Here is a 25,277-nt window from a genome sequence, read left to right on the forward strand (position 1 = left end):
GTTTGACCAAATGTGAGCATGAAAGATTCAGGTCAACTTTAATAAAAAAAGGGCTCGCCATGTGAAAACCAAAAATCAATCTGTACAGCATCGTTTGATGTCAATTGTTGCTCAATCCGCGACCTCAATGCTAAAAAGCAAAATTAAGATTGATGGTGCACTCGTGGAAATTAATTAAAAACTTTATTTTGAATTTGGTATTGATCTAACATAATTTTTCGCTCAATTTAGAGTGGAACTTACATAATTTTGCGCAAAAATATGTAAGTTCTACGCTGAATTCAACGCAAAATTTTGCAGGCCTAGAAATCACGCTCAGAAACACAAAATTATGTAAGATTGGTGTTAAATGCGTTGAAATTATGTAAGATCTCTCCTAAATTCGACGCAAAAATTTGCATGCTCTAAGCTCAATTCAACAAAAAGTTATGTAAGATTAGCGATCAATGCGCTGTAATTCTGTAAGATTTAAGCGAAATTCAACGCAAAATTAAGTAAGATCTACGTTAATTTCAAGGCAAAATAAAGTATGGTTTACGCTAATTTCAATGAAAAATTATATAAGATCAGCGGTGAATGCGTTGAACTTCTGTAAGATTTAGGGTTAATTCAACGCAAAATTATGTAAAATCCGCACTAAATTCAACGCAAAATTATGTAAAATTTTTTAGCGTAAATCTTACATAAAATTGCGTTGAAAATAGTGTAGATCTTACATAATTTTGCAAAGAAATTAGCGTAGATCTAACATGAGTTTTCTTTGAACTTAGCGTAGATCTTACTTATTTATGCGTTGAAATTAGCGTATTTCTTACATATACTTCAACGCAGTCAGCGCCAATTTTACATAACCTCGTGTAAAATTTAGCGTAGATCATTTATAATTCATCTTTGAATTTAGCGTAGATCATACATATTTTTGCGTTGATTTTATTGTAAATCTTAGATTAGTTTAATGCATTCACCATCAATCCTACATGATTTTACTTTTCTCAGCGTAGATCTTATATATTTTTGTGTTGAATTTAGCGTAGATCGTACATATTTTTGCCTAAATCATCGCAAAATTATGTAGGATCAAAACCACATTCAGCACAAAATTGTACAGCATCAACGCTAAGGTCTCTGGGTGTTGGGGGGTGTGGCGATAGGTAGGTGGGAGGGGACCTCTTTGGGTACGTGGGGGGATAATTGTGTACTATGGGAGGGGGAGTAGTTTGTTACGTGGGAGTTAGGGTTAGGTTACTGATTTTGCTTTATCAAAAGTGACCCCAGAAACTCCTTTAAACTTAAGTTAAAATTTAATGCAACCCAACAAATTTCTGCAGAACATGAAAACTTCGCTAACTGCAACAGAAAAGTATATAAAAAAATCTTAAGAACTACCCTTAGAAACGCAAAATCACTTAAAGTATACGCTTAGAAACCGCAATGTAAGATCTACGCTAAAATCAACACAAAATTGTGTAAGATGAGCGGCCACTAGCGTCGACAAGAAAGAAAAATCACCGCAATTTTCTTATACAATCATGCGTGGAATGCGTTAATTTTATGTATGTAAATTCAACGCATTCAGCGCAAGAATATGTAAGAAAATGGTGGTGAGTTTTACGACTTGTCAACACCAGTTGCTGCTTATCTTGTACATGCAGGGGTCAATCATGGGACTTTTCAAAAAGAATGAATATTGTTGGCCGTTATGCAATATGCAATTTTGCATATAAAGTTGTCATAGTTTTCGTTTTTTTTTTCCAACTGCAGTGTCCTTTCCTTTCTCACAATGCATCGAAAATGTGGAAAAATTTGTTCTGAAAGATTTTGAAGTTTAACAGAAGAAAGAGCAAAAATTCACTGGCTGGTATGAATTAACTAACCCACGAATCTCTTGTTTTGTCACGCTCGACCAAAAATTGGTATGAAAAGACCATTCCCGACTCAAATATTCCATAAAAAAGACTTAAGCTCGACTTAAACCTAATCTGCACCCCAGTACGACCCGGCTATAGCAGTAACAAAGCTGAATCCATTTATTGTCCCTGTAAATGCCTTGACTAATACGGGATACAGTGGCGATTCGGAGAAAAACCCGCTAGAACACCGGAAATATTTTTCTCAGTGTATACCAGATAGCCATGAAATACACGAGATTGAACCCAATTTTGGAAAAGATATTTATACATCCACAATATCACTAGCCAAGGAGTACAAACCAACCGAAATTTCATGACCTTAAAAATGCCTTTCTGCGGAACGTAGAACAGCCGATTAACAAAATCCTCTAGTAACGATTCCATGATTTAAAAAACTCGGAGACAAAGAACACAGCAAATAGTTGAGAAGTTGCAAAAACTGGATATCAAAATTGGAAAGTTGTGTCCTATTAGAAAATCATTAAACTGCAAAAAAGGCGAAGCATTCGGTCATAGCACTTTGATATGCGTGCAAAGAAAAAGGAACAAATTGCAAGTTTTCAGAACAGAGACAAGAAGAAATCGAAAAATAACCTAATTAAAGCAATTTTCCCTTAAAGCCTCCAAATTAGAACACAAGCTAATACTTACCGATAATTGAACCAAACATTTGAAGGATTACAAATTTTTTTTAAAAAAAATTGGAGAAACCCCACGAAATTGTACGGGAATCGATTGCAACAATTTAAAAACGGGAAAATTTCGTAACCCAACACTGCTGAAGCTGTGGAAGTAAATACTTATTTGGAAACCAGGCAATTTCTAGAGCAAATAACAGTAATGCCAATAAGCGTGATGTTGAGGCGCTTCAAAAAAATATCAAGAACTTCAAAACAAAAAAAAACAAACCACCAGAGAAAAGCAAAACCCGACGTCAAGTCAACCGAGTGAAAAATACCTAAGAAATATTGATAAAAAAATCTTAAGAATTGTCGGAGAAAAAAACCATTATAGCGACGAGAACCATGAGGCCCTAAAAAAATGATGAAACGCCAAGAAACAACACAATTTTTCAGAGTCTACCAAAAGGAAATAACAACGTACACACCAAATTACGATAAAGTTGCAAATCCGGAGATTTCTGGAGTCCCAGACAACAGTATTTAGATGGAGTTGTAGACAAATGGGTAGATAACCTCTTAGCAAATCGAAATATCTCTTTTTTTCCACGTCAACATACTTCCATTCCCAGCTGTTTTTTTTTCTAAGCCGACAAAACACCTAAAAACAACTATTTCAGCCGCCAAGTTCAAAAAACTACCGAACTACTAAAATGCATGATAATCAAACAAATAATGAAGCAGATAATTTGAAAACCGAGAACACCGCATTAGAAGATCTCAATCCCAAGCGCCTAGAAAAAAGTTAGTAATTTTTAACAAGAAATGGGACCGTAAAAGACTTCGAACCTAATCTTCAAATTAGAAGCCACTGAAAACCAGTACAAAAGACTCAAAGATAGAATGATAGACACAAAGATAAAATCATGGCGATCGGCATACAACAGCAAAAAACGGATTTCATAAATTATTTAATGAGGGCCAAATAATCCGAGACGAAGAAGAGGAAGAAAACGAAGGTAAAGACCGACTTTTAACACTAGTTGTAATTATTCATTTAAATGATGATACATTCAAAATTGCAGCATCCGTGACTCGCAAGAAAACAGGCGCAAAAGCAACTTTGGTTAGATTAACCCAAAGCAAGAAGCTGCTATTATGCTTTTTTTCAGAAGACCGGAAAAATATATTTGGTCAAACTTTACTGAGATAGTGTAAAATTCTTCGTATTTATAACACTCGTAGGTCCGCTAATTGGCCAATGCTTATACAAAAAATAGATTTTCTGCGGACTAGCAGATATTTCGGTAATAGTCCTGGAGAAAATAGACAATAACTCAAGTTTAAAAACAATTTCGAAAAGGAAATTAGCGTATACAGATCTTCTCTTGAAAAAAGGAAACAATTTCAATCAATTTTTTGTTGGTTTGTAATTAATGTAAACAAATATGAAATCCGACCAAAAATAATAAAAACATGAAGAAATTCTTTGACGGGCTTAAATACAAAAACTGAGAGATGTAAGATCCTTCATCGTGTCAGTACGATAAGTTTAGGGCCGATGTTATTAGAAATTGAAGTTGTCACAAACGATACACTCCCTATCTGATTAAACGAGGAAAAAAGTACACAATATGGAACTAACCATAGACGTTAGCCGTTGTCAATGATGCCGAATACAATCAGCACATCTTCTCTGAAGAAAACTTACGGTGGGCTCTGTAGAAAGCACTTTTGAGTCTTTTCAAGAAGCAAAAATTGACAAAGACATACAGAAATAGACTAAATATGGAATAAGGAGTAACTAAGCAACAATTATGCCGAACAATGCCGAAAGACAATTTTTGTTAATCACCGACCTCTTATCACGCAAGAATCACCAGGAAGCAATACAGGCAAATGATTATAGTGAAATATTCATAATGGACTTTTCAGACTATGCAAAATAAATCATACAAATTTTTTAAATGACTTTGAAACCACAAGTGGGCAATGAACATCACAGGAATATTAATTACCCGCTGTTTAGATCAAAGGCCAAAAACCAAATTGGCGCCATCAAGTCTAAAACCACTCTTTACGAAGAAAGGATGGAAACTGTAGGCACAAAAGCAAGCAGCTGGCGGGTAATTAGTGGGCGCATATTATTTGCACACCCAGACGCACGTGCAATGTTTTTGCATAATGATTTACTATGTAATGGCACGTGCTCTGTAACGGGGGGGGGGGCACATAACGTACTGGGGGGCACAAACGGAAAAGATCCCATCTGAGATATTGATAACGGAAAAAAGTTCCAATTTTGTTCATCAAAGCAAAAATCCTAAGACTTATTTTTAAATCTGCAACATAACATAGATGTACTCCATAATTAACTATTATTAACTAAACATACAATACTATTAACTAAACATACAATAGACATAACTCCTAAGCCGAACTCCTGGAAAATCAGAAAGAAGTGAAAACGTAAAAAGAAATCCAACATATCCTAGAGAGAACCACATAAAGCAAAAACGATGAACTGGACAAGACCACTAAGTAGAAAAAAACCAAGGCCATAATTTAGAGGGAAACGACCAAAAAAGATTTGACAACTAGGTGAGGGGTTATCTCCAAACCTTACAAGTAACTGAAAACTGAATGGGGCAAGTGATAGTAGAGGACAAATTTGGTACCTCGGAATTTCAATTTCGATAATCGAAACTAACAATCATAAAAAGTAACAAATTGGGCGCGAAAACGAAAAAAAAACACATAAAAAACAATCACCTGCAAAATATTCAAAAAGACCAGTAATAAAGAACATTCAGTTTTTTAAAAAGAAAAAATATATAAGCTTCCTTACCGATAAACACATACATTTTGTGTACGTAGATTGCTTGTTACAGGCTTGCAATAGAACTGTGTAAAAAACCAGGGTTACAATCTAAACGCAATGAAAATTCCTTCCGAAATAATGGACAAAATAATACTCTCGAGGACAGACTAAAAATATAAAATAAGTAATTGGCGTTTTTTGCTCTTTTTTTCTAAGAAACAACATAAATTAATAATAATAAAGAAATTCAGGACAAAAACGACAAACTCAATCATAAAATATTTCAACAATTTTGTCCACATTTTGGGTAACGCCCTGCCCTTTGCCTATAACTGAAATAAACAGATATAGATCATGCAAAACAATGTGCAGAAGGACAATAGCACGATCGGTGGCGACCAGCAACAAACCAGAAAAGACGGGCAAAACCAATTGCACGGGAATGTCTTGACAATTAGATGGAATGAAATCCAATAATTATGGAAATATTTTAGACCAAAACCCTGGTCAAGGTGTCAACGCCATTCAACGCAAAATTATGTACGATAAGCGGTGAATGCGGAAAATTTTGTGAGATAAGCGGTGAATGCGGTGAAATTACATAAATCAGGCGGTGAATGTTGTGAGAAAACATTTATCTTCTGGTAGGGGTGAAATTACATAAACTCACCGCTTTGAAAAAAAGTGTCCAAATTATGTAAGATAAGCGGTGAATGCGATGAAATTACATAAATTCACCGCTTAACTTAGTGGTGAACTTACATAAATTCACCAATTAGAAAAAAGTGTTGAAATTGTGCGACAACAGCCATGAATGCGGTGAAATTACATAAATTCACCACTTAACATAGTGATGAAACAACATAAATTCACCGCTTAGAAAACGCCTCGAATAGTCTTCTGTTCAACGAAGTTAAGATACATTTATCAAATGACGCACGGAAATTGTACCCAAAAATAATCATACATCCTTTTAAAACTTTTTTAAGCGGTGAATTTATGTAATTTCACCACTAGAGTAAGCAGTGAACTTACAAAAAGTCACCACATTTCACTGCTGAAATTTGTAATTTCACCGCTAATCTTACAAAAGTTCAACGCGTATGTTTAACAAAAAGTAGAGTGAATTTAATTTAAATTCAAAACAAATAGGCTAAATTTTAGAAGTGGCGCAGTGGAAGAAGAAGTGGTTGAGATGCAGGAGGTGAGAGGTCCGCATTCGTGCAAGGACGGTAACTTATAGTTAGCGTTGAAATGTGGTAAGGACACCGCTTACTTTAGAGGTGAACTTACATAATTTCACCTCATTTACCGCGTTTCACCGCAGAATTATGCACGAAAAAATTCTTCCCAATTTTTTCTCAAACCGGGAACCAATAAAAGAAAAACTTAGGCAGCAAATTTTGTATAAAAACGTGTTCAAATTATATAAATTATATTTTGATACGAAACTCTCCGTAACAGCGTCAAGTGGGCTAACCGTCCACAAAACTGAAATAGCACATTTAACAAAAAGACAACAAAAACTAAAGGCTGAACTTCAGTACAGCCCAAAAAAAAAATCTCAGTTACAGTAATAAGAATAAGAAAGAAAAGAGGAACGCCGATACCCAGAATAAAAAAAGCCAGCAAAAATCATTAGAATGGTAACGTTTAAGGATTTCAGGCGCATACAAAGCAACGAGACAATCGTCAAAACACTAAAACCTCAAACACATCACTCAGACAAATGAAGGCTATACCTTTTTGTACAAGATTGAAAAGCAATATTTCGCCAGTCTAGAAAAATCAAGGAAAAGAACACATTTACAAATAAGCTTAAATACACATACAGATATCTAATAAACATAAGACTAAAATGCAAATTATAAAGATGCAATGTACAGTCAGAAATGTTCTTTCTCTTTAAAAAATATTTTATTAGTTGTTTAAAGAAACCTTTCTGTAGTGAAAGCAGTTTTAAATTATTTTGCTTCATTATTTTCTGTACAGCGTGAAGATCTACACTGTAAATAATAACTAGAATCGGATACTTTCAACGACATCTTGCATATCAATTACTTTTAGTTCCTTCAAAATTTCTCTCCAAATGTAGTTTTATGTCCGATAATAGAAAGCAAACTATTATAAATTGGTAACAAAAAATGCGCTAAAAGTTTATTGTTCGCCAGTCTAGAATATTATAAATTGGAATCAATTGAGCAACAAAAAAATCCCCTAAAAATTTATTGTTTTCCAGTCTAGAAAAATCAACGAAAAGAAAATTGATATCACTGCAGACAATCGGATCAACAAACTATCCGTTCGAGAATTTTATTCTAAGTGTGATTACAAAGCAGTAAAAAAGCGACAATTTAGGCCGACAGAACACATCCTTGGTCGAGACCGGATGTTAATCTTGCAATATCTTGCAAGATTCTGGCAAAAAAAATGATAATCTTGCAAGATCTTGCAAGACGACGTCAATCTTGCAAGATAATACAGCACAATGTTAATCTTGCCAGATTTTGTAAGATTCTGGCAAAAAGATGCTAATCTTACAAGATCATGCAAGACAATGTTAATCTTGCAATATCTTGCCCGATTTTTGCAAGATTAACATATGAATTTTAAACCGCCTAAAAAAATAAGTGTTTCAAGTGACATAATTTCTATTCTAATTGTTATTAGTTGTAATTTTCGTGGCTAATGGTGTTAAGATCATGCCCGATCACTATCCCAGCCGGACTGGGGAAGAGATAGCATCAGAAACATACCAGGAAATGTGTTCTCAGCACTCGCATTAAAAGCAAACCAAATTTTAAATGATTTTTGATTTAGTACTGCAACAAATTTGAAATATCAACCTCGAAACAAGAGCCAGGCAAAAAGAATCCACGAACGCTGACGGAGAAACCACACAATAACCAATGCAAATTAAACGAAGCCAACAGAAAGCCGGAAATAGTCATATGATTACATGAGTACACCAGTTTCAAAATAAATGCTCAAATTGGAATCAATAAGAGCGCAGATCACCTGACAAACAATTTTGCACCTTAGATTTATAAATCATTTGCACGATTTACCAAGATTTGCTTGAAAGCAGTGATTTTAATCAAAAGGGTCTTTTTAATCAAATAATTTTTAGAAATTTTTTAATTTCCTCTAATACACATAAGATTAAAATGCAAATTGTAAAGATGCAATGTACAATCAAGAATTTGTCTTCATCTTTGAAAAAATATTAATCTAGTTATTTAAAAAATGAACCTTCATGAAGTAAAGACAAGTTTAATTTTTTTTGCTCCATTATTTTCTGTACAGCGTGAAGAACTACAGTGTAAGTAATAACTAGAATCGGATGCTGTCAATGACATTTTGCATGTCAATTTTTTAGTTCCTTCCAAAATTTTCTCCAAATGTTTTAAGTCTGATATTAGAACGCAAACTATTATGAATTGGAATGGGTTGAGCAGCAAAAAATCAGCTAAAAATTTATTGTTTTCTCTTATATCAAACGTAACTTTCATGTTTTGTTGTTTTATTCCCATTGCAAGAAAAAATTAATTTTTATATGCTGTGGGCTGTACTAAAACAGCTTTTTATTCCCCAATTCAATTGTTATCCAATTTGCGGTTAATAATTCTTGCATCCTCATCAGAACTAAAGCTGATTATTGTACGTGACTCACTACAATTGGATTCATCAATGTAATCTTTGATTCTTGCGGCAAGCTACTGCTTTTTGTATTCAAAACATCTCGTATCTTCTTCACTTCTTGCAATCAATGAGTACGCCAAGAAGTTCACACTAGTTGATTCTGTTTTTTTTTTCGTTGTCGACTTTCAAAACAGTATCTACTAGCTCTTCCTGTTGCTGAATACTGAATACTCTGTCTTTTGCTTGTTCACTATTAACTGGGACTTTGTAAAAAAAATTGATATTTTGTTTTTGAGAAAATTTCAGCGATATTGGATATAAAAGTGATATGTTGGATTTAATGGGAAGATTGCCATATAGAATAATAGTAATCCAATGTTTCTTGAAACACTTTGTGTATAATTTTTAAGGAACGTCTGCTTAGACTTTTGTTAATGTAGCGTGTTTTTGTTAATGTGTCTTTCAAACTTTAAATGATTCAAACGATCATCGATGTTTCTCATTGCATCATAATAGTGGTTTAAAAATTCAAAACTGTCTAGTGTCTAGTTTGTTTTTAATGCGCCATAATACATCTATTAAAAAGTGTTATTCTAGTTTCATCACTTTTTTTCTCTTTTGTCAAATAATATCGCACTTGAGAAACACACACACATGTAACCATTTTTCCTTTATTCAATAAAAAAATACGAAACTTGCAAATTTGTGCAAAAATTGCGGCTGTAACAACTCTAATGGCATAATTTTTGAAGGGAAATTATTGAACAATATACCATCCTTTTTCCCATATTATACATTGTCTATTTGTTTCACTAGCTTGGTAGCGTTTTTGACTAGTTAGAATGAGTGTAAAATTCTCTAAACTAGATTCAGTTATTCATTAGTTATAAATTGAACAACTAGTTAGGCTAGAAACGAAACTGAATAGTTTACACAGTAAACTAATATTCAGTGTGGTTGAAGTTTTCAGGTCACTTTGACCTCAATTCAATACAAACATTCAGAATATTTAGACATTATAGTTCAGTCTTTGTAGCGTTTATATACTTCATTACCCACTTTCGTTTCATTGACCCATTTTGCATTACACTTTTCAGTTCATCAACTCCTTGTAAAGTATTTAGGACTGCTTCAAAAAGCTGACCTAATCAATTTAATTTGTATTTGTTTTTCGAGACACACTTTTGTCTGAAATTCTGAAGATGTCATTTGGTGACAGCATGGGCACTATGTTTAACAGGGCCAAGGTTTGTAGCGCATCTTTCTATTTTTCCACTGGTGGATCGCAATAAGACACCAGCCCAGGAGGTAGGACGGGGAGTTCTGGGCGTTATTGTTCCAACGTATTTTTCAAAACGGAGGAATATATGCCAGGCCGGCTTTTTTCTTCAGTCTTAACTTTTTGTTGTTTAGGCATCGTAGAGGAAAAACAGAAACACCTTTTTGGAGCCCTTAAAGGATACTTTTGAAAATACTTTTATTCTTTATAAAAAAAATCTTCAAGTTTTATTACCGGCTGAGAAAGGGGAACTGTTCACAATTTGAAAGAAAAAAACTGGAAAAAAGGAATAGTATTGGGTGACGGGGTGGGGGTGGGTGTCAAAAAGGGAAATTAACTAATTTCGACAAAATAAGCAAAAATGTTTACAAATTTTGTTAAAGTATATAAACATAATTATACTGGATGAAACAAATTTACTTGAAAATTTCCTTATCAAAAATAAGGAATAAGAAAAACTAAAAAACTAAATGAAAAAGTAAAAACTAGTAAAGATTTTTTTGCTTTTCACGGGCTCTTTCTTCTCTTGGTGACAATTTCTGGCTTTGACTTTTTGTGTAATCAAAGAGACTCGAGATGTAACCAAAACACAAAACAATTATCAAACACGGGAATTGAAAACTTAAAAAGATTGAAATTTTATAAAAAGCAACAAAAAAGAAAAACAATCAACTTCTTCCGTTGTCTTTGAAATCATAAATTAATTTTTAAAACTATAGTACCTTGTAATTAATTTGTCTAATTTAATAAAAATTGTATCCAAATGAACAAATGCGGTACTCTTAATGTACAAGAACAATATTGAAAACATGAAAACAATTTTTCTAGCGAAAAAGGAGAGAACTAAAACAGGTTTGGTGTAATTTGTTTATCTTCATAGTGGTTTCTGTGGCCTCCTGAAAAAACTATTTTTGGTGTAACTGGTGTCGTGTATATCTCAGATCAGCAAACATAGTAAACGAACATTACTGTAAATTTTTCCAACAGTGAAAGACCAAGATTTTTTAGGAATTTACGCTAATGCAAAACCAAAAAATCTGAAAATGTTATGCTTAGCCTGAAATTATACAGCGTTGACCAAATATGGAATATTTGAGTCAAGAGCAACAGGAAGCAAGATCCATCGAGAAATACCGAGATCTTGAATTTTCAATTCTGTATTCTGTTGATTGTTTGTGATGCTTCAAATAATTTTCAAAATTAAAACTTCCGTTAGTCTTACTGGGCAACAACTTTCAGTCAACACAATTTGCAAAAAAGATTGCAAATGTATATATTGCACTGCTCTTAACTGCTCTTATTTTCATGACTTTTTGTTATTGGGTGACCTTATGAAGAGAAACATTTTCAACTTGATCCTGATATAAACTAAGTTGTATAAATTTATTGAGACAAGTATTTTTTAGAGCAAAAAATAGATTAGAAAAAGACTAGACTAGACTAGCAAAAAATAGACTAGACGAAAAATTCGAGGAAGCTGCACCAATAGTCGTACTTTGTTACATAAATTTTGGGAACGTTCCCAAAATTTATGTAACAAAGTACGACGGTTGGTGCAATTTTCTTGTATTTTTCGTGCATTTCAAGGCCTGAAGCGCACGAAAAATGCAATGAAATTGCACCAATCGTCGTACTTTGTTACATAAATTTTGGGAACGTTCCCAAAATTTATGTAACAAAGTACGACGATTGGTGCAATTTCCTTGCATTTTTCGTGCGTTTCAGGCCCTGAAATGCACGGAAAATGCAAGGAAATTGCACCAATTGTCGTACTTTGTTACAAAGATTTTGGGAACGTTTCGCAACAGGAAGCATGATCCATCGAAAAATACCGAGATGTTGAATTTTCAATTCTGTATTCTGTTGATTGTTTGTGATGCTTCAAATAATTTCAAAATTAAAACTTCCGTTAATTTTACTGGGCAACAACTTTCAGTCAACACAATTTGCAAAAAAGATTGCAAATGTATATATTGCACTGCTCTTAACTGCTCTTATTTTCATGACTTTTGTTATTGGTGACTTTATGAAGAGAAACATTTTCAACTTGATCCTGATATAAACTAAGTTGTATATACTTATTGAGACAAGTATTTTTTAGAGCAAAAAATAGATTAGAAAAAGACTAGACTAGACTAGCAAAAAATAGACTAGACGAAAAATTCGAGGAAGCTGCACCAATAGTCGTACTTTGTTATATAAATTTTGGGAACGTTCCCAAAATTTATGTAACAAAGTACGACGGTTGGTGCAATTTTCTTGTATTTTTCGTGCATTTCAAGGCCTGAAGCGCACGAAAAATGCAATGAAATTGCACCAATCGTCGTACTTTGTTACATAAATTTTCGGAACGTTCCCAAAATTTATGTAACAAAGTACGACGATTGGTGCAATTTCCTTGCATTTTTCGTGCGTTTCAGGCCCTGAAATGCACGGAAAATGCAAGGAAATTGCACCAATTGTCGTACTTTGTTACAAAGATTTTGGGAACGTTTCGCAACAGGAAGCATGATCCATCGAAAAATACCGAGATCTTGAATTTTCAATTCTGTATTCTGTTGATTGTTTGTGATGCTTCAAATAATTTCAAAATTAAAACTTCCGTTAATTTTACTGGGCAACAACTTTCAGTCAACACAATTTGCAAAAAAGATTGCAAATGTATATATTGCACTGCTCTTAACTGCTCTTATTTTCATGACTTTTGTTATTGGTGACTTTATGAAGAGAAACATTTTCAACTTGATCCTGATATAAACTAAGTTGTATATACTTATTGAGACAAGTATATTTTAGAGCAAAAAATAGACTAGAAAAAGACATTTTTGGTAGTTCTTGTTCGTAAACTCGCCACTGTATTTTTTGAGTGTTTGTTTTTATAATTGTTAGAATAAATTTTCCCCACTGATTACTGTTGAAGGTGAGCTTAAGGAATAACAAAATTGCGTAGGAAGTAAAAATTTTAACGCAGATTCAAAACAGATCCAAATAAACGCGTAGGACGAAAACTATTACTGTGTTCTATTTTCATCCGGATTATCCATCCTCATAGCAAGAAAACTGTCTATAGCGAATCAAAAACAGCCGCGTATGCCACGTAGGCAGAAAAAATTGTTAACAAACTGAAAAAGAAAATTAAATCTCACCATTTCAATTTTCTGCCAGCCTAGCAACTCGAGCTAGCACATAAATTCAGCAAAAAAATTGTTGAAAAAATAAATTCTTGAACAGTATATTTGTTACTGCGTCTTGCCAAAACCAAACCCTTGAGCAGTATAATTGTTAAATTGCTACTGTGTCTTGATACCAAAATCTGTCTTGAGCAATTTTCTATCTAATGCTGTGTGTTGTATCGAAAACGTCTCGAACAGTGAATGAAATTTTTTTAATTCTGATTTCCAAACTTCAACTCCTGAGTACTCTGCGAAAATCGCAACACGCACACCTAGGATTAAGTTAGAAACCAACTTTTCATAACACTTCTTTGGCATAAAATTTTGCCTTAGATTTGCTTCATCAAACCGATTGAACTGGTAAACATATAGAAATCCCGTAATGTGTGATCTATAGACCCAGTTGAATTGAGAAAAAATCCAAAACTAAGTTAGTTAGTTTAGTTAATGCAACGGTGAGTAGAACAGAACGGATATACAGTTACAAAAGCAAACTGCATAAACGAAGTATCCGGACAGATTTAGTAACCACTCAGAACAATCTTGGTGGTGTAAAATTTTCTTTGTGAAACAAAAGGAGAGCAGCCGTTACATTTCGTCCGCAGACCCGGACAGTGATATACAATTTGCTCAACAAGTGAAGTGCCAAAAACATCAACGATTAAAACAAAACTCAACAGGCAATTCAACAACGCAAAGCCAATTAGGCAAAGTGCATTAGAAGTCGAATAACAAGGCTCAATTAAAGCAAATAAACAAGAACGACAAGCTCCAGTCCCAAAGTAGAGACGACGGGACTCCGTCACAGAGTCAAGACATTTTGCATAGGTAGATTAGCAACTGCCAAAAACAACTCGAAGCAAAAATTCAGGAGGGCAAGGAGCTAATCAGAAACAACGATACATCAAGCAAACTCAAGACCATTTATCAACAGCTACTAAGGCTTGACGACTCTCTGTGCATTCTTCTTCGGAAGCGAGCAACTATTTTTCATTATCCAGAAATGATTGAATGTTACGAAGCCGAACGAATAAGTCTCTTACAAATATTAAACGCAGATTGGTTACCGTACATTCACGGAGGAACAAACATGACGGATCTACAGAATCAAACCGTACAATTGACAAGCGATGCAGAACCAACTGTCGCTAAGACTTCACAGTCTGTTGTAGGAGTTCCTCATCGAACTGCTGACAATGGAAACCCAGACAGGGACAATGGTTCAAACGCCTCCTCCGATAAACGAGCTAAAAAGGCAGTAACGATTGCGGCTCTAGAGAAAGACTTTGCATCAAAAATTAGGTTGAAGAAAGTTGAAATCGAATTGAAAAGGAGAGAGCTTGAAATGGAGATGAAACTTTTTGAAGAAGAAGGTGCACTGAAACAGGAATACGAGAAAGAAACTCTTGAAGAAAGAGCATAGGATTCTGATGATAGTGCAGCCCCTAGTATTCGAAGTAGATCACAATTCAATTGGAAAACCCCTAAGAACAAAGATGATACTGGTTGGCACGATAACTTGGATAAATTTTCCAACTCCAGCACGATTATAGTTTCGAGCGTGCGAAAACCAGAATCGAGAACAATTATCCCAGGGTAAGCTTCAATCGCGAAAGTGTACTTAAGTCACGGTCACCAAGCGGAAACCGTGTCAGCTCAGCCCGGTAACAAGACAAGTTTAAGCGTAATAAACTCAGCAGTATTAGTCAGCTACTTAAGTTGAAATTGAATTCATTCGACGGAAACCCATTAGAGTGGCCGGAGTGTTCGAATATGTTCAAAAGCAAGGGTTCACCATCGCGATATACCTGACTCAGAGAAAATGAGCCAATTGAAAACTTTGTAGACAGGTAAAACAAAGTCAGCTATATCAGGAATGGGCTATTTGGGAGAGTTCTACTCTCAAGCGTGGGAACTCCTGGGACGGAAGTTTGGGCGACCTTACCTAATTGTCGACGCTCAGCTTAAAATATTGCGCAAACAACAGCCAATTCGAATGCACAACTCAACGGCTATAATTAATTACTCAAAAACAATAAACAACCTGGTTAATGTACTGAAGCAATGAAATTATGAGGGTGACCTGCGTTCAAGTTCAACACTGTAAGTGGCAATTGAAAAACTGCCCCCAAACTTGAAAGAAAAGTGGTTTTTCTTCGTTGACGAGTGCCAAGAAGATAGACCCGACCCCACTCTCTTTGAGAAATGGTTAGCTCAAGTGGCCTTTGTCCATGAGGGAATGCCATCAACCAAGAGCGATCGAAAAGAAGATGTTAGACCAAAAGCTAACAAGGAAAAACGATTCTCAAATTTGTCGAATGTTAGTGCAAGTTGGAATGCGAATGAAACGAAGCAAATGCAAAACAACAACTGTCCACTAGCGGATGGCACTCATAAAATATGAAACTGTCCAATATTAAAGAGTGTGAATGTCACCAATCGCTATGCGGCAGTGAGAAAAAAACGCTTATGATATGGATGTCTGGGGAAAGAGCATGCAATCAAAGATTGTAAAATCCACCCGTGTGGTATAAATGGATGTACCAAAAAGCACAACAGTCTGCCAGACTCAAAAACCAAATGGACGAAGGTAGTCACGCAGTTAATGTAAGCGCAGCAGCAATCAACCAGAGTAACCAATTTACTAGTTTTCTTTTAATAGTTCCGGTTTCGGTTCAGAGCGGTGGTAACAGGTTGACTACCTACGCTTTCCTCGATAGTGGGTCAGCAGTATCATTCATCGATCAAAGTGTCGAGGATCAAATACAAGCCAAAGGCACGGACGTTACATTGAACATAGCTGGCATGCATGGGACGCAAGATTTGAGGACAGAGAAGGTTCCTATCACAATAAAGAGACTACATCCAAAGGTGCATTCGATTGAAGCGTCTGCACACCCATCAATTTTGTTGGAAAACACAAGATATGATTACAAGGAAATGAAGATTAATTTCAGACACGTGAATGTTCTCACTAACAGAACATTCAACCTGATGGAAGTCGGCATCGTACTTGGACAAGATGTTTATGAAATTCAACGTCCATTTGACTACAAGATTGCAACACGAAGTAAGCCTTTTGCCGTCTTATAAGAATCTGCATGTGTAGTCAGTGGTACCATGACAGGCCAAAAATGGTATGAAGTAGGCATGCTCTAGAGTGAATCAGAGCCAAATCTTCCAAACAACTACGGCTCGGCCCTTGGTCAGCTCTACTCATTGGAACGAAGGCTCAAACGAGACCCAAATTTAAAAGACATGTATCAACAGTCAATTGATACAGATGTTGAAAAAGTGTTTGTGAAAATCCTGAACAAATCGGAAGTCAGAGGAAATTTCGGAAATGAATGGTATTTGCCGCACCATTCAGTACCAAAACTCAAACAAACCGGGTAAAGTTCGTCGCGTTTGCAATGCTGCACCCAAGTATAACAATGTATACCTAACTGACAAGCTATTAGCCGAAATGGATCTATTGCACGGTTTGGTTGGAACAGTATTTAGATTTGGAGAGGAACCAATAGCTCTAACCGCAGATTAAGAATCAATGTTTTTGCAAATGCAAGTTCCTGAAAGAGATAAAAGCCGCATGAGATTCCTGTGGCGAACAACAATGACCAAACCGGCGTAAAATAACCAGTATCAACGTCATTTTTTCGGAGTGAAAAAAATTACCAACATGTGCCATCTACGCTCTGAAGCGAGTAGCGATTGATAACGAGGACGGGCTCCCAATGGCAGCAAAACAATCCAAAACAACTTCTACATGGACGATTTCATCAAGTCAGTCGGAACACCTGAAGAAACAATAAATGTTTTCAAGCAACTGCAAACACTTCTCTCAAAACATGGATTTGAACTGAAGAAGTGGATCACCAACAGCGGCCTGGTAACCAACGCAGTCCCAGAGGACTTGAGATCAATCAGCGACACAGAGCAGGTTGAAGTAGACCCCAGCATGGAAGGTTCATCCGTGCTTGGGCTTCAGTGGACAATTAACGATGATAGTCTGCAGGTTTGTAGAGTTTGTAGAGGTACAAGCAAAGAAGTTGAGACCCCAATTACCTGGAGGAAGATCTTGTCTCTAGTTTCTTCAGTGTTTGATCCTCTTGGACCTTTTGCACCATTCAGTGTTCATATGAGAAGACTCTTGAAGAGCATTGGGACCAATAATGGACAACATTGGGACAACTCAGTAGAACCTAACGAAGAAGAAGAGTTTTTGAAGTAGAAAGCGCAGCTTTTTGAAGTAGCAGGAACCAGCATTGATAGAAAATGCTTCAGCACAGCCAAGAACAAATGGGAACTTCATGTGTTCGCCGACGCATCTGAAGACACAATGTGCTCAGTGGCATACCTACTTTCAAAACCCAAAGATTACTCAGCAGGCTTAGCATTTGTTATCGGAAAGTGCAGAGTCGCTCCGATGCGACACCTCTCCATACCACACTTGGAAATACAAGCAGCAGTGATGGCGTTGAGACTTAAAGAAGAGATAGTGAAGGAATACGAATCGAAGATTCACAGTTGTAATTTTTGGACAGACTCCAAAACTCTTCTGCAATGGATTCATAGTTCCCACCGTAAGCAACAGGCGTTTGTTGCAAACAGAGTGGCTGAGATTTTGGGCACAACGAATGTTTCACACTGAAATGATGTGAGTGGTATTAACAATCCAGCTGACATCGGGAAACGAGCGATCAATGTTGACAAATTTAAGAGAATCGAATGGCTCACTGCGCCGGCCCGGTTGAAGCAACGAGAGAACAAATGGCCTGAACAGGTGAATTTAACATTTGCTTTAGAGGAACAAAACAACCAAATGGTCTTCTCAGCAAAGGTCGAAGAGAAGAAGCCGATGATTCAGAGGGAACGATTCAGCATTTTCGATCGAATTGTAAATACAATGGCATACGTACAGCGCGTGTTTAAAAAACACAAACCGGCAACAAAAACACTAAGTGATGAAGAAAGATAGTATGAACAAGCAAGCATCCTCAGGATACTGCAGCAAGAACAGATTGCTAAAGAGATGAAATCTCTCAAGGTTGAAAAAAAATCTAAAAAAGAGCAAAATCCTCCAGTTTTCACCACTCATTGACCAGCAAGGACTTATTCGTGCTCCAGGCAGAATAGGGAAAAATTGAACTGCGAAACCAAGCATCCAATACTGTTACATTGGAAGCACCATGTAGTTGAATTATTCTTGCGAAATGAACATGAGAATAGTCAACACGAAGGTACTGAACATGTCAGAAACGTAGTTCAGCAGAAAATCTGGAACCTAGGCATACGAAATGCTTTGAGATCGTTCAAAAACAAATGCATTAGATGTCGAAAGGGAGGAACCCAAACAAAGGCACCAGTAATGGCAGATCTACCTGAAGAACGATTAGTCGCATCAACAGTGTTCTCGAGTGTGGGCTTAGAGTATTTTGGACCATTCACAGTAAAGATTGGTCGAAGAAACGAAAAGCATTTGTGCTGTCTATTCACGTGCCGTACTGTATGAGCGGTACATATAGAGAACAAATGCACATGAGATTCCTGTGGCGACCAACAATGACCAAACCTGCGCAAATTAACGAGTATCAACGTAATGTTTTCGGAGTGAAAACTTTACCAACATGTGCCAACTACGCTCTGAAGCGATTAGCGACTGATAACGAGGAAGAGTTCCCAATTGCAGCACAACAGACCAAAACAACTTCTACGTGGACGATTTCATCAAGTCAGTCGAAACACCAGAAGAAACAAAAAATGTTTTCAAGCAACTGCAACCACTTTTCTCTCGCTGAGAGTTGTGAGTGAAAAAATTTTGTAAATTTTATTTTTAACATTTGATAAAATTTTAACACAGGTATTCTTGACCATTTTGATTTATTTTTGTTAGCTAAAATGTCTAAATTATTCAAAATTCAGCCTTTTTCATCAAAAGTTGCACAAAATAAGATTCTTTAGTCCACTTTAAATAATTTGCCTGTGGTGGTGCAGACCGAAAACCGGCTAACACAATTTTTTGAACTCCAAAAGTGGCTAGTCCTATTTTAACTTCCAGTTATAGTGCTCTAGAATTAAAATTTTGCCGTTTTTTCAAACTTTTCTCGGTGATTATCAAAACCGCAGCATTAATATTTAATTTTTAGCTAACAAATTAACTTCACCTATAACATTCGAAACAATTAACCGTTTTTAATGGAGGATAAACAATAGCATGGCTAGTTTTGGTCCACTCTTGGACTGTTACAATCCAAAAACAATCCAAAAACAACTGAAATGTAATCAGTCGGACTTAAAAAAAATATCAACCCTTTTTATGTTAATTAAAGAACGGAACCATTCAAATGATGTGGCAGAACTCAGGTTCAAATGGCAGAACTCATCAATCAATTGCGGCGTTTACTACTCCACTGAATTATTTGCGTTGAAGGCTATCTTTTTTGTTCGTACACCGAATTTTTTAAAAAATAATTGTATTTTTGGGTTTTTTTATCTGTTCCTCATTTGGTAGACAATTATATCAAAAATTTGGATGATCGGGGTCGGAACATTATGTGCAAACGCGCATTACCGATCCTACTTGTTCTAACATACAAATATAACCTCAATCCACAGAAATTAATATATAAAGTTGACTAGATTTTGCTTTGTGTTTTTTTAAAAATTTTTTTTGATAGAATTTTTTTAAAAAGATGTAATTCTAAACATGAAAGAATTGTGCCCTATTTTCGAAAAGGATTGAATGGATTATTTTAAAAGTCATCATCAACCGGCATGGAGGCCAAGTATATAAAATTTTCATTTGAACGAAATTTTTTGGCTGGAATTCTTGTTGAGGCTCTCAATTTTAATCGCCTAAATGCACATCCAAATGGTTCCAGTTGTCTACCTCATGGATTATTGCGAAATCTAGTGCTTTTTGTTAATGCTTTCTACTATCCGAAAGTTGTTAACTCAATTTTTGTTTCTTGTTCCATAACTTCAGTTGTTTGAATAACTTTAAGACGCGCTGAATATTCCTGTCGTGCAAATTTGTCGGGCTATAGATGCTAGTATTTTGATTAAAATTTCTCAGATTTTGCTATTTCTGCTAACCCAGAATGGAATGAACCCATTGAACCCCTCTGAACATATGGAATAAAGCCAGTCTTTTGCTCGCGATAGATGAAAAAATAATCCGAAAAAGAAACTAAAATTTTGATTGAGGAGACCTAAGAATTAGCAAAGAGCAAATTAAGAGCAAATTGGTTTTCTACGATAAATTTCTCTGAAGAGATACAAATCGGATATTTTTTTGACAGTCTAATCAGATTTTTGAACTGTTTCCATTAGTTTGTTCTTACATGATAATCGGAACAAGAAATGGGGTCACGGGGAGTAAAATAATCAATTCCCAGATTTCAGGGGATTCATTTCAGCAACTGGCCAGTGAGAGTTTATCAGACGGGGTCAAAACGGAGTACGAACCAGAAGTGATTATTCTGATTGGTCAGTTAGAGAAGACACGTGAGTGGACCAAAAGGTTTCTGGAGAGACAGATGGAATTGATTCAACCCAATCCCGCTCTCAGGGCCGAGTCTTTCTTCCACGAAACTTTTGACCTCAAGGTGCGACCCATGTAGATATAGATTCCGTCTGGATACAGGTGATGACTTGAAAAAAATGGTCAAAAAAGTTGAAAGGGCGGAGAAACATTTTAACTTTAAAGTTGATGAAGTGCGAAACTCGCTGTGTCCGTTTCTTATAAAGACAAATTTTGCAAGTTTAGTACTCTAATGGTTAGTGTCGTCCACATTATCGGAAGTTTTAGCCAGACGACCACGGTACCATTAGCGACTAATTGGTCGGGATAGAAATAGCTAACTTTGATTCTTAGAAAAACAAATATTCGTATGGAAAGGCATCGTACATTCAGCGAATACAAAACAGATAGGAGCTGGAACAGAAACAAAATGACAGTAGTTAAGGTCATTTCTCATCTCAAAAATGATCACATGGTGGCAAAAATCCCAATGCAATGGTACGCAAATAATTTCTTTTGATCTTTGCGTTCACTGGTGTCTGTGAAAAACTGGCAGATGTCATTACAAGCATGTTATTTCATAATTACTCAGTTCAATTAAAACGGTTGATATCAATTCCTTCGACCCGCTGAGGCTCGGCCATGGCGATTAGAAACTACAACTATCATAAATTTTTCTGCTCGTTTAAAATTATACTAAATAGTCTTTCTGATAATTTTGACAAAATGGTAAATTATCGGGTGTTCTTGAGACTTCTGACAGATTGTCACGCGTCGCCTTACTATTCTTGGCACGCGTCGCCTCACGGATGAAGTACTGCATACTACCTTTTGTCTCGTGGAGAATGCTCTCAATTCGCGTCCTTTAACACCCGTAAGCGCTGAGCCGTGCGATTTGAACGCTCTAACGCCTAACCACTTTCTTTTAGGAGAATACTCTACAGGTATTCCGTCTGTTGTCGGCAATAATGAATTTGACCATCGTAAACGTTACGCCCGTGCTCAGTCGTACGCTAATACGATTTGGTCCCGTTGGATCAGAGAGTACGTACCGACGCTGAACCGACGCTCTAAGTGGCAGACGCCTGCCGAGCAACACCTTAAGACCGGTGACTTGGTTAGGATAGTTGAGGAAACCAATCCTAGGGGTTACTACCCAACCGCTCGGATTGTGGAACTCCGTTATGGCTCTGATAGCGTCGCGCGCTCCGCTGTTTTACGTACGTCGACCAGTTCACTCGTCCGCCCGCTTGTAAAACTTGTAACAGTTTTCCCAACATCTTCTTCCGGGCCGGAGGATGTTACGCAGTAAATGGACGAATTTTAGCCATTCAGAATTGAGTATTTTGAAACTTTAAAATAAGAATTAAATACGTTCTAATATACGTAGAAAGTTCCGAAAAAGTTCATTTTACCTAATTTTAAGTAAATATAACCACTATATGTATCGATTAAGCCGGTTTTCGGATTAATTTTTTTAGAATTTCTAGACAATTGCCGATTGAATACGACTTGTTTTGAAGTCAATGACATCAGACGAAAAAACCTGTTAAATGAACAACAAAAAATCTTGCCGTCTAAGTTCCACTTGTGGTTTTGTACGTTTTACAGCTATTACGTTACTTGATATGGCTTTCGCGTTGCTTATTATAGCCTTTGAATGAATTGAACAATCGAACTACTGATCGTTTTCGTCCGAGTTTATATGGTGCCACTCCCTTAATACACGAGCACCTGGGATCCCCTTACACTTGTCTTGGACGGACACGTCGTACGAGAATAAACTGCATCGAAACGCATTTTTGTTTGCTTATTTGTCTTTAATTTTATTATCGACTTAGCCTCCGAAAACGCAGTAAAGGAAAATTTTTGTCAAGTGGAAAGGAGGATAACTGTACACCCAAGCATCACAACAAACGCCCCAGACAGTGACAGGATTTCCGCGCACCGACCAAACTCAAGCTATAAGTCTCAGCTTGGTCCTCAGTTAGATTGAAAAAACCGATCGACGCCACGAATATCTGAATCTACCAAGATGTTTTGGTTGCGCGAGTGTCGATTCCACAGGGATGACTCAGCAAGTAAACTGGGTAACCCTACAGATGAACAAACTGTAAGACGGAACCTTTAAACCTTTTTGTGATATCCTCTTGTGATATAAATGTTTATTTATTTCAATTAGGCGGCAAGTCTAGAAAACCCAACTCCTGACTTTTGTTTTTTATTATTAAAGTCAAACACGAGTTTTAAAATCAAACGGTTACTGTAACAAAAAATCCGTAATCGGTCACAATTGACACCCACAAAAAACAATTTTTGAGACAAAAAATATCAATTTTGAAAATTTTGGCTGATTTACCAAAAATTCGAGAAAAATGATATAGTCGGTTAGTATATCCAAAAATAACATCTGATATAGAGAAAATTGAGAGAAAATAATACTACATTAATCAATTTTGAAAATTTTTGGTCAATTTTAAGGCAATTCTAAAAATTTTAGAAAATCAATACCGAATATTGATAAACCGTATTTTCTAGCATAAAGTTTTCCAGTTTAGTGGATTACCGTTCCGTTTTCAAGAAATTGCAAACAATTGACCAAAAGTAGAAACAAATTGGACAAAACCTTAAATTTTTGATAAGGTTGTCAAAAATCAATTTCTCCAACAAGAAGCCCGTACAGAACGCCAAGTCAATATCGGTACTGGGCAAGTCTAATTCCAAGTCTAAATATCAGTACTGATTCAGAGCTATGACCATAATACATTTAAGACTTGTCAGACTTGGCCAAGATTTGGCAAATGTTAATACACGTCCGTTTCTTATAAAGACAAATTTTGCAAGTTTAGTACTCTAATGGTTAGTGTCGTCCACATTATCGGAAGTTTTAGCCAGACGACCACGGTACCATTAGCGACTAATTGGTCGGGATAGAAATAGCTAACTTTGATTCTTAGAAAAACAAATATTCGTATGAAAAGGCATCGTACATTCAGCGAATACAAAACAGATAGGAGCTGGAACAGAAACAAAATGACAGTAGTTAAGGTCATTTCTCATCTCAAAAATGATCACATGGTGGCAAAAATCCCAATGCAATGGTACGCAAATAATTTCTTTTGATCTTTGCGTTCACTGGTGTCTGTGAAAAACTGGCAGATGTCATTACAAGCATGTTATTTCATAATTACTCAGTTCAATTAAAACGGTTGATATCAATTCCTTCGACGCGCTGAGGCTCGGCCATGGCGATTAGAAACTACAACTATCATAAATTTTTCTGCTCGTTTAAAATTATACTAAATAGTCTTTCTGATAATTTTGACAAAATGGTAAATTATCGGGTGTTCTTGAGACTTCTGACAGATTGTCACGCGTCGCCTTACTATTCTTGGCACGCGTCGCCTCACGGATGAAGTACTGCATACTACCTTTTGTCTCGTGGAGAATGCTCTCAATTCGCGTCCTTTAACACCCGTAAGCGCTGAGCCGTGCGATTTGAACGCTCTAACGCCTAACCACTTTCTTTTAGGAGAATACTCTACAGGTATTCCGTCTGTTGTCGGCAATAATGAATTTGACCATCGTAAACGTTACGCCCGTGCTCAGTCGTACGCTAATACGATCTGGTCCCGTTGGATCAGAGAGTACGTACCGACGCTGAACCGACGCTCTAAGTGGCAGACGCCTGCCGAGCAACACCTTAAGACCGGTGACTTGGTTAGGATAGTTGAGGAAACCAATCCTAGGGGTTACTACCCAACCGCTCGGATTGTGGAACTCCGTTATGGCTCTGATAGCGTCGCGCGCTCCGCTGTTTTACGTACGTCGACCAGTTCACTCGTCCGCCCGCTTGTAAAACTTGTAACAGTTTTCCCAACATCTTCTTCCGGGCCGGAGGATGTTACGCAGTAAATGGACGAATTTTAGCCATTCAGAATTGAGTATTTTGAAACTTTAAAATAAGAATTAAATACGTTCTAATATACGTAGAAAGTTCCGAAAAAGTTCATTTTACCTAATTTTAAGTAAATATAACCACTATATGTATCGATTAAGCCGGTTTTCGGCTTAATTTTTTTAGAATTTCTAGACAATTGCCGATTGAATACGACTTGTTTTGAAGTCAATGACATCAGACGAAAAAACCTGTTAAATGAACAACAAAAAATCTTGCCGTCTAAGTTCCACTTGTGGTTTTGTACGTTTTACAGCTATTACGTTACTTGATATGGCTTTCGCGTTGCTTATTATAGCCTTTGAATGAATTGAACAATCGAACTACTGATCGTTTTCGTCCGAGTTTATAT

The 25,277-nt window shown here is 36.2% G+C and overlaps 2 protein-coding genes across 4 annotated transcripts in view; one reads left to right on the top strand and one right to left on the bottom strand.

Moving 5' to 3' along the window:
- The window catches only part of LOC142354702 (MFS-type transporter SLC18B1-like), a 99,202-nt gene that overhangs the window by 46,868 nt on the left and 27,057 nt on the right, over nt 1–25,277 (bottom strand). The gene's annotated exons all lie outside the window — the stretch shown is intronic.
- LOC142354162 (endophilin-B1-like) lies at nt 9,865–21,067 on the top strand. Its single transcript, XM_075406425.1, has 2 exons — nt 9,865–10,240; nt 20,864–21,067. Exons 1-2 carry the CDS (start codon nt 10,196–10,198, stop codon nt 21,065–21,067), a joined length of 249 nt encoding a protein of 82 aa, XP_075262540.1. The 5' UTR covers nt 9,865–10,195.

The sequence above is a fragment of the Convolutriloba macropyga genome, chromosome 15, assembly GCF_964194025.1.
Source record: "Convolutriloba macropyga chromosome 15, txConMacr16.3, whole genome shotgun sequence".
Classification (NCBI taxonomy): Eukaryota; Metazoa; Xenacoelomorpha; order Acoela; family Convolutidae; genus Convolutriloba; species Convolutriloba macropyga.

Coding starts and splice junctions, on each gene's coding strand:
- LOC142354162 (XM_075406425.1), top strand. CDS start 10,196: ATGTCATTTGGTGACAGCATGGGCACTATGTTTAACAGGGCCAAG. Junction 10,241..20,863: donor CTATGTTTAACAGGGCCAAG/GTTTGTAGCGCA, acceptor GATTCATTTCAG/CAACTGGCCAGTGAGAGTTT.